This window comes from Mandrillus leucophaeus, unplaced genomic scaffold (genome assembly GCF_000951045.1).
Source record: "Mandrillus leucophaeus isolate KB7577 unplaced genomic scaffold, Mleu.le_1.0 Scaffold53, whole genome shotgun sequence".
NCBI lineage: Eukaryota > Metazoa > Chordata > Mammalia > Primates > Cercopithecidae > Mandrillus > Mandrillus leucophaeus.
The window spans coordinates 2,537,473-2,547,864 of NW_012105697.1; the positions used below are offsets into that span (position 1 = coordinate 2,537,473).

General features: G+C 46.9%; 2 protein-coding genes across 2 annotated transcripts in view; one reads left to right on the forward strand and one right to left on the reverse strand.

Moving 5' to 3' along the window:
* Positions 1-10,392, reverse strand: part of LOC105551651 (zinc finger and SCAN domain-containing protein 5A) — a 106,525-nt gene that overhangs the window by 82,040 nt on the left and 14,093 nt on the right. The window lies entirely within an intron of this gene.
* The window catches only part of LOC105551650, a 37,788-nt gene that overhangs the window by 17,344 nt on the left and 10,052 nt on the right, over positions 1-10,392 (forward strand). Inside the window, exons 6-8 of the mRNA XM_011996985.1 lie at positions 5,511-5,519; positions 5,887-5,913; positions 7,010-7,036. Coding sequence (XP_011852375.1) covers positions 5,511-5,519; positions 5,887-5,913; positions 7,010-7,036 — 63 coding nt within the window. The remainder of the gene's footprint in view (positions 1-5,510; positions 5,520-5,886; positions 5,914-7,009; positions 7,037-10,392) is intronic.

The window sequence follows — 10,392 nt, forward strand, 5'->3', positions numbered from 1 at the left end:
GAAAAAAGAAAATGCCGGGGAAGGGTAGGTCCAGGCCCCAGTGTTTAGCCATTGGCCTGGCATCAGGAGCATCATCAGAACAGATTCTGCCAAAGAATCTAAGCTATATTGTGCTGGTAAATGTCTAACAACTACCTCTGCAAGGGGAGAGTGGGAAAGGGGGCCCTGGTTTGTAGCGACGGCCACTTCCCACCGTGTAAATACTCTGACCATGCCTGACTTCAGGAGGCTAAGGGTCTGACGGCTGCATTGTACAATTCCTAAACTTTAGTAATTGTCTCTTGTAAGCTAGCTTCCCTTCTCTATTAAATATAAATATGTAAACAGTTTAAAATATTTTTACAATTTTGAATGGAGGAATAATTGAATGTCCTGTACTGCTGATTCTATTCTCTTGCTCACTCTTCTCCATCCTGACTCCCTGAATGCTGGTTCTGCTACTTCCTCCAGTGAAAAGTAAGTTATTTTTCCTTTCCTATGGGTCACTTGGAAGTTTTCAGATGCTGGGAAGAAGAGACAACAAGGAAAAGAAGGGAATCTTTGGATAGTTCTTCTCAAGGCAGAACACAAGTTGAGAGGGCCCCTCCATCTGCGCCCCCCTCTCTGAAGGGGTTTCGGGGTGGGCTGCAAGCCCCAGATGGTGTGGAGAGCCGCGCGGGTGTCCGGGGTGCGGTGGATCTGGGCTACATGCAGGACTGAGTATGTGAGCCCTTGGCATATCACGTCCCCAAGCTCACAGGACCACTGCCCCAGAAGACAAGAAAGCATTGAGTTGTACGTATTTGTTGGGAGGGCCATTGAGAAGAGAACCAAAGAGGGGCACCTTGCTCCTTCCTCAGGCTCTCGCCCTCCTGACCCTCGGGGGGAGAAATGAGAGAGAACCCTGGAGGCTCAAAGGGATGCTCTAGTTTCTTCCTAATCTCTGGAAGACGAATCCCCATGGAAATGGAATACCTGGGGCTTCTGTCCACATGGATTAATGCGTCTCTAAAGGAGTAAAGTCTCAAAGAAGCATCTCAAGTCACCCATCCTGGGCCCCAGCCTAGCCCATTGAATCCGGAAGACACTTTATTTCTCTCTTTCGGGAAGGTCTGTTCTGAGAACCACAGGGTGGGAGGAGCTAGGAAGGAGGCATCATTAACCCCTTTCTTTTCCGCTCCTCTCGGTGCCTCCACTGCTGCCCAACAATGCCCACTGGATCTTCTGCTCCTGGCATCTCATCTCAACAGTACTGAAACGTAAGAGTCTTGTTTCACATTTGACCCCTTCTGTTTTGCTCCTGCTCTCATCTCTGCCAAGGGAGGTCCACTCTTAGCCATGGATCATCTCTCAGCTTTTGACCATCTTTCTTTTTTTTTTTTAAACTCAAGGACTGGGAAAAAATAGCTATATTACCATCACCTTCAAACAGATGAGGTGTCTCATGGCAACCAATCCCTCCTCAAATCAGGCATTCATGTAATGCCATGATGATGATGGTGACAACAGTGAGGAAAATTTACAAAGAGCTTTCTAGGTGCCAGGTGCGAGGCACCAGAGCAGCACTTTTCAAAGTGTTATGTGTAGTTATTCCCCGCAACTTCTTCACAAGGCAAGTATTACTCATCTGCACATGACTGAGGGACAAACGTTAGGTAACTAGGTCAAGGCTGGGCAGCCCAGCAGTGACGGCGGGTTATGGATCCTGGGCTGCGTGACTCAGCAGCTTAACCACGGTGCTGTGCTGTCTCCCACTGCTGTGTGGCTCAGACTCAGTTTCCCCAAGAACATCTCTGACCATTTCATCACGCTGTTCCCTGAAAAAGGCACTGTTTGCCACATGTGGGTAACACACATTTTTAAAACAGTCTTGAAATAGTAGTAAAATACACAAAACATGAAATTTACCATTGTAATCTGTTTTCATTTTTTAGAGACAGGATCTCGCCCTGTTGTCCAGGTTGGAGTGCAGTGGTGCAGACCTCCTGGGCTCAAGCAATCCTTCTTCTTTAGCCTACTGAGGAGCTGGGACTACAGGTGTGCGTCACCACGCCTAGCTAATTGTTTTTGTTTTGTTTTTGTTTGTTTTTACTTTGTTTTACTTTTTTCTTTTTTTACTTTTTTGTTTTGCTTTGTTGCCCAGGCTGGTCTTCAACTCCTGGACTCAAGCAATCCTCCTACCTCAGCCTCCCAAAGCATTGGGATTACAAGCATGAGCCACTGCACCCACCTTAACCACTTTGAAGTGTGCGATTTGGTGGCACTTGGTGCACTCACAATGGTGCGCAACCATCGCCACTGACTCCAGAACTTTATAATCACTGCCCCACCAAAATAAATACCCATTAAACAGTCACTCCCCATTCTCCCTCTGACCTCAGCCCTGGCAACCACCATTTCACTTTCTGTCCTTGCAAGTTTGAGGATTCTAGGTACCTCATTGAAGTGGACTCATACATGGTGTGGTCCTTGGTATCTGGCTTCATCACTCAGCACAGTGTCCTCAAGGTTCAGCCACATGGTGGCCTGTGACAGTGCTTCATTCCCTTTCATGGCTGAGTAATGCTCCATTGCATGGATACACTGCATTTTTTAATCCAGCCATCCACTGATAGACTTTTGGGTTGATTCTACCTTTTGGCTGAGGACACTCTCTTTTGGTCCACATTCAAAGCCATCTGAACCCCAGTTCTGAGACACCATCCTGTCCATGCCCTGCACCCACCTCCAAACCCCACTTCTACGCAGCTTGAGCCTCAGTGAAACCCAAGACATCCTGATATGAAAAAACAAATTGAAAAATGGTATCCTGCCGCTCACGAGCACGTTCTGGGTACCAGGCATGGCTGTAAGTGCTTGACTCACGATAGTCCCCAAGTCATCGTCCTTGTTTTACAACTAAGGACACTGTGGTAAGAGAGGGGGAGTCGCTTGCTCATGGTCACACAGCCAGTCAGGCGCAGAGAATAACATAAGCCCAGTCTGGATCCCCAAACGGTGCTATTAAACAATGCAAACGCGAAAGTGTTGAAAACGGCTCAGACTAACGAGGTCCCTGCCTCCTCCCTACACTGGAAGTATTATCATTATAATTGTATGGTGTATATATTGTAAGGAACATAAAATTATGCTAAGAAAGGGAAACAGGAACTGGCAGAGAATGTGCACTGTGGGCGTCGGTCCTGACGGCACCACCTTCTAGTTCTGTGGGCTTCGGACCCTCACCCCGAGAGGCTTAGCCCTCCGGTCTGTACAATGCACATAATAGTTCCAGCCTCATACGGTTGTGAGGAGTAAACAGGATCGTGCACTTGGCACGATGATTCCCAACTGGGGAGATTTTGCCCCTCAGGGGACACCTGGCAATACCTAGAGATATTTTTGGTTGTCAGAACTCAGAGAGGTGGTGGGGAGGCTAATGGTATCTAACGAGGGAAGTCTCGAGATGTTGCTAAACATCCTACAATGCACAGGACGCCCCACCCCCACAACAAACAAACTACCCAGCCCCACATGTTACTCGTCTGGAGGTTGAGAAACGCCCGCTGAATAGAATGTCTGGCACGGGATAAAAACTCAGCAAGGGGCTGTGAGGACCACCTCATTTACGTTTGTTCTGAACACTCCCATGTCTGCAGGAGGCCCCTCTGCCCTGCTCCTTTTGCCCCTTTTCCCGGGCCCTTCTCCAGCCTCCATCCTCATGCTGCACTGACAGCACCTCACAAACTGAAGGCAGACCCAGCCCTGCTCCAGCAACAAGCAAAACCCAAACCCAGCAAGAAAATCCCAGACACCTGCCTAAGGGCCCACCTGGTGCCAAGCTCTATGCTGGGCGATTCACGTGGGTTCTTTCTCTCAGACCCTCACATTAACCTAGGATGTAAGTGGTTCAGTGGAGACAGCCTGAGTTTTAAGGCAAACAGGCCTGGGTGGGAACTCTCCTCCCATCACCTATAATGTAGGTGTAACTTACCCAAACTCCCTTAGATTCTGTCTTCCTACCTGATTGATGGAGATAAGATTTTTTGCTTGTTTGAGAATTCAATGATATAAAGCAGGGATCAATCGGCAATTTTTTTTTCTTTTTTCTGTAAAGCACTAAATAGTAAATATCTTAGGCTCTGAGGGCCAGGTGGTCTCTGCTGCCACTCACTTACTCAATGCTGCCTTTGTGGCCTGAAAGCAGCCACAGACAACACACAGTGAATGGGCATGGCTGTGTTCCAATAAAACTTTATTTACAAAAGCAGTAGACAGCACATTGTGAATGGGCATGGCTCTGTTCCAATAAAACTTTATCTACAAAAGCAGGTGTCAGGATGTCCACCCACCAATGCATGGGTAAATAAAATGTATCTATTCATACAATGGAATGTTATTCAGCCACAAAGGAAGTGCTGACACAGGATACAACATATAAATGAGCCTTGAAAACACAGTGCTCAGTGAAAGAAGCTAGACCCAAAGTACACAGGGTATGACTCTATCCCTACGAAATGTCCACAGCAGGCAAGTCCACAGACAGGGAAAGCAGTTTAGCGGTTGCCTAGGGCCACAGGAGAGCGGGGGATGAGTCCAGAGAGATGGAGAGTGACTGCTCAGGGGCACTGGGTTTGGAGGCAGTGGCCAACGGGCACACGGTTTCTTTTTTGGGTGATGAAAATGTTCTAAAATTGATTATGGTGATGGATGCACAGCTTTGTGAATGGACTAAGAAATACTATCTTGTACACTTGATGGGTGAATCGTAAGTTATGTAAATTATATGAATTTACATAAGTTGTTATTTTTAAAGAAGTTCAGAAAACAACAACGGGTGGTGGGATGCAATGTGCCACCCCCAGATAAGTATGTAGGTGCCTACATCAGAGCGACACAAAATATATGGAAAAAAGGCCCGGTGCAGTGGCTCACGCCTGTAATCCCAGCACTTTGGGAGGCCGAGGCAGGCGGATCACCTGAGGTCAGGAGTTCTAGACCAGCCTGGCCAACACGGTGAAACCTCCGTCTCTACTAAAAATACAAAAATTAGCTGGGTGTGGTTGTGGGCGCCTGTGGTCCCAGCTACTCAGGAGGCTGAGGCAGGAGAATCGCCTGAACCCTGGAGGCAGAGGTTGCAGTGAGCCGAGATCGCGCCACTGCACTCCAGCCTGTGTGACAGAGTGAGACTCCGTCTGAAAAACAAAAACAAAAACAAAACAAACGGAAGAGCTGGGAATGGCAGGGCAGCTTCCTTCCCAGCCTCACCTTGCTGCTGTGCAAATCCTGCAAGTCACCGCACGCCCCCCCAACCCACATCATGCCGCCTCTGACTGTCCGCCCTGTTCACCGCTCCGTGTCCTGACTGCTCAGCACGACCCACCCAGGGCTCTGCTCTCCTGCGTTCCCATTGCTCTGTCTTCTGACGTTGTGATCTTTCCCTACATGTGGCCTCCTCTTCCATGGCTCCTTGGAACTCCACACTCTGGGCCTGTCTGCTCCCCTGACCTGTCTTGCCTTCTGGACCCCATCTCCTTCTGGATGGACATCAGAGATCCTAGGTAACACCTCACTCCATGCTTGCCTGGGACTCTGTGGGAAACTGGTCTGGGAAGAATGCTTTTTAGGGCTGGGCAGGGTGGTGAAAAAGCTGAAAGATAGATCTGATGAGCTCATAGCCTCACATCAACTCACAGTCTAAGGGAGGTGGGGAGATGGACAAGTAACAGGCAGTGAAATTACAACAGGAATCCGTGTGGCACGGGAGGGAGGTGGCAGTGGGGACAGTGTGAAGGGGACCATGCGGGCAATCCAGCAGGGCTTCTCGGAGGAGGAGTGGCTTGGGGAGAGCCTGCTGCACCTGCTGGTCTGGAAGTGTTTATCACGCTGTCCCTTTTGACTCACGTTGTATGCCCCTATCTTTCTTAGGCTTGCTGAGCCTCCAAGTACTGCATGGTAAGTCTGGTGACTGTGCTATTTTATGTCCACTCCTGTGCACAGAAATATAGAGGTAGTGGCTTTTTCTATGGTGGCGGCGGGGGCAGGGGGGACTTAAATATCATTAGACTTTACACTCTTCATCCCCATCATCATCTGCATCATAAATGTTTAATCTGTTTTTATTTGTCCAACAGATAATAACCGATGTTAGCTCTCCTGTACAAAATCGTATTCTAGGTGTTAGAGATGCAGCAGACGATAAAACAGATAGAAGTCTGTGACCAAGTGGAACGTGTATTCCAATCAGAGGAGAAAAACAAAGAGCAGTAGTTACGGGTCTGCTGGATGCTATTGTGTCCTATGGAGACAATAGAGTAATGGAGATGGAAATGCAGTGCGGGAAAGTTAAGTTTTTTGGCCAGGCGTGGTGGCTCATGCCTGTAATCCCAGCAATTTGGGAGGCCGAGGCGGGTGGATCACCTGAGGTCAGAAGTTCAAGACCAGCCTGGCCAACATGGTGAAACTCCGTCTCTACTAAAATACAAACAATTATTTTGAAACGAATTTTGTAAAAATAGAAAAAATTAGCTGGGCATGGTGGTGTGCACCTGTAATCCCAGCTACTCGGGAGGTTGAGGCAGGAGAATCGCTTGAACCTGGGAAGCAGATGTTGCAGTGAGCCGAGACCGTGCCATTGCACTCTGGCCTGGGAGACAAGACCAAAATTCTGTCTCAGAAGAAAAAAAAAAAAAGTTTTAAAAGGGCGATCAGGGAACATGACATTTGAGCAAAGGCTTGAAGAAGAAGGGTAGGTGAGCCAGAGATAACTGAAGGAAAGGCATTCCAGGAAGAGAGAACAGTATATGCAAAGGCCCTGAGGCAGGAGAGTCCCTGGGATCCAGGGACACAAGGAGACTAACTTGATTCTCTTCTCTCCTCATTCGAGGCACCTGGAAGCGCTATTTAGAGTTTGGTCTCCATCCACTTCATAATTCACCTGATGGTTTCTTTTCTTTTCCTTTCTTTTCTCCTCCTCTTTCTCTTCCTCCCTCCCTCCCTTTCTTCCTTTCCTCTTCCTCCTTCTTTTTCTCCTCCTCCTCTTCATTTTTAGAAGAAACAAGTGACTGCAAGGATGAAGGTAAGTGCATAGGGTCGTACGGTTCCTCATCTATAGGACAGTGTGTCCCTTCTGTCTGGGCTATGATATGTGATAGAGCCTTAGAAGATTTCAGGTAATCAAGGCCAGGGGCTTTGGTACCTAAGAGGCTGCCTTCCTGAAGGGCATCTGAAGTCTGCCAGCCACCTGCCCCTTTTACGCTGCCCATGGGCATCAAGGAGACTCAACACACTGAGATGTGACTGGGGGATATTTTTATCCCAGCTACTGCTTCTGTGGACTGTGAGTCCTCTCTTCCCCCACCTGGAAATTACCAGGTTAAGTCCTGGGTGACAGGACTGAGGGCCGGAAAACCAAGGGAAGGAAAACCAGAAAACAGCGGCAAGCCACCAAGTGATCCAGATGGTGGAGATGAGCGCTTTAAAGTAGGTAGAGCTGGGCATGGTGGCAGCACCTGTGGTCCCAGATACCTGGGAGGCTGAGGCGGGAGGATTATTTGAGCTGGGGAGGTGGAGGCTGCAGTGAGCCGTGATTGTGCCACTGTATCCAGCCTGGGTAACTGAGCAAGTCTCAAAAAAAAAAAAAAAAAAAAAAAAAACACGCCCGAACAACACTAATCCTCTAGCATCACTGATAAGAAAAAATAGAGGAGAAACAAACTGCCAATATTTGGAAGGAAGAAGAGAGCATCACAGCAAATCTTGCAGGTAACAAAATAACAATAAGGTGACCATTGGAGAAACTTTATGCCAATAAAATTGAAAATTTAGATAAAATGGACAAAATCCCAAAAAACACAAACACAAATTACCAAAAACAAATGAAATGATACAAAAAATCTGGGCTGGGCGCGGTGGCTCACGCCTGTAATCCCGGCACTTTGGGAGGCTGAGACAGGCGGATCATGAGGTCAGGAGATCGAGACCATCCTGCCCAACATGGTGAAACCCTGTCTGGTGAAATCCTGTCTTTACTAAAAATATAAAAAAATTAGCCAGGCCTGGTGGCGGGCGCCTGTAGTCCCAGTTACTCAGGAGGCTGAGGCAGGAGAATCACTTGAACCTGGACGGCGGAGGTTGCAGGGAGCCGAGATCGTGCCATGCACTCCAGACTGGCAACAGAGCAAGACTCCATGCCCCCCCTAAAAAAAACTGAATAATCCTCTATCTATTAAAGTAATGCCATCTGTAATTAAATAGCCTCACCATACGCAAAAAAATCTTCCAGGATCAAGATAGCTTTAAGAGCAAATTAAAAGGAAGAAATCACACTGATTTTACAGGAAATCTTCCAGAAAATTAAAAACAGTCATTTCCCAACTCGTTTTTAGGACAGAATAACCTTGATAAAAGATCTGACAAATAGGAAAAAGGAAAATTTCAGGCCAGTCTTTCCTATAAATATAGATGCAAAATCCTAAATATTAGCAAGTCCAATTTGGCAATATGTTTTAAAGAATCATGACCAAATTCACTGTATTCCAACAACGCAACAATGGTTTAATAGGTAAAAACCAATATATGACATTCCCATTCCCAGCTTATTAACATAAAGGAAAACAAGCACGTTATAATTTCAGCAGATACAGAAAAAGAAGATGGTAAGATTTTACAGCTTACATGATGTTTTTTGAGACAGGGTCTAGCTTTGTGGCCTAGGCTGGAGTGCAGTGGCATGATCACGGCTCACTACAACCCTAAACTCCTGGGCTCAAGTGATCCTCCCCTCTACAGTCTCTTGAGTAGCTGGGACCACAGGCACGCGACACCACCCCCAGCTTATTCATTAAATTTTCTGTAGAGTTGGGGTCTCCCTATGTTGCTCAGGCTGGTCTCAAATTCCTGGGCTCAAGTGAGCCTCCTGCCTCAGATTCCCAAAGTGCTGGAATTACAGACGTAAGCCACCATGCCCAGCCTTATTCATGATTAAAAAAAAAAAAAATCTCAGCTAGCTACGAGTAGAAGGGAACATCTTAAAATAATAAGGAATAGCCTCCAAAAACTTACAAGGAACAACCTGTTTAAGGTAAAATACAGTTGTCCTTCAGTATCCTCAGGGGTTGGGTCCAGGACCTCCCCGCAGATAGCAAAATTCCTTGATGCTCAAGTCTGTGATATAAAATAGCAGAGCGCTTGCATTTAACCTATGCTGAGCCTCCTGCACACTTTAGATCATCTCTAGATTACTTGTAATACAATGTAAATGCTCCTTAAATAGTTATTATACTGTTATATTTTTGTATTGTTTTCATTGTTGTATTGCTTTTTTTTTTTTTTTTGAGGAGTCTTGCTCTGTTGCCCAGGCTGGAGTGCAGTGGCACGATCTCGGCTCACTGCAAGCTCCGCCTCTCGGGTTCCCACCATTCTCCTGCCTCAGCCTCCTGAGTAGCTGGGACTACAGGCGCCGCCACCACGCCCGGCTAATTTTTTGCATTTTTAGTAGAGATGGGGTTTCACCATGTTAGCCAGGATGACCTTGATCTCCTGACCTTGTGATCTGCCCGCCTCGGCCTCCCAAAGTGCTGGGATTACAGGCGTGAGCCACCGCGCCCGGCCTGCTGTATTGCTATTTTTATTGGGATTTTTAAAAGTATTTTTGACCAGTTGTTGGCTGGGTCCTCAGATGTGGAGTCCAGCGACACAGAGGGCTGAGGGTATAGAACACGTTCCCTCTGAGATCACAGATGAGACATTCTTGCTATCGCCACTTGCATTTCACACCGGACTGAATGTTCTATGCAGTGCAAGTCCTAGCCAGGCAAGAGAAACGAAATAATAGACCAAAGGATTGCAAAGAAAGAAAGGTGAGCCTCATTTTTGATAGATGTGATTGTGTACCTTTGACTGGGAGGGTATATCTGAGAGGCTTGGGATATGCTGGTGTTGGTGAAATATAATTAAAAACAAAATATCCTCCAAACCCAGAGATCTTCTCTACCCAGGTAGAAGAGAAAGAAAATAGTTTTATTAGCGGGTAAGCATTAAACCAGAACGTGATATGCGAAGAGACTACAAAGACAGAAAAAAAAAAAATCACCCTTTATATAGTCAAGCAGATACAACTTATTATACACCTGCTCTCAAGATACACAACAGCCAGTCCTCAAGTAAGAGGACTTGATAACGCTATTTGCTGTACATGGTTCACCCTAAATTCACTTGGTTATTGGGATAGCCATCTGTGTTCACTGGCTTAATCTAACGGAAAAATAAACTTCTTTTTTATTTTTATTTTTATTTTTTTTGAGACGGAGTCTCACTCTGTCACGAGGTTGGAGTGCAGGGGCGCGATCTTGGCTCACTGCAAGCTCCGCCTCCCAGGTTCACACCATTCTCCTGCCTCAGCCTCCCGAGTAGCTGGGACTACAGGCGCCCGCC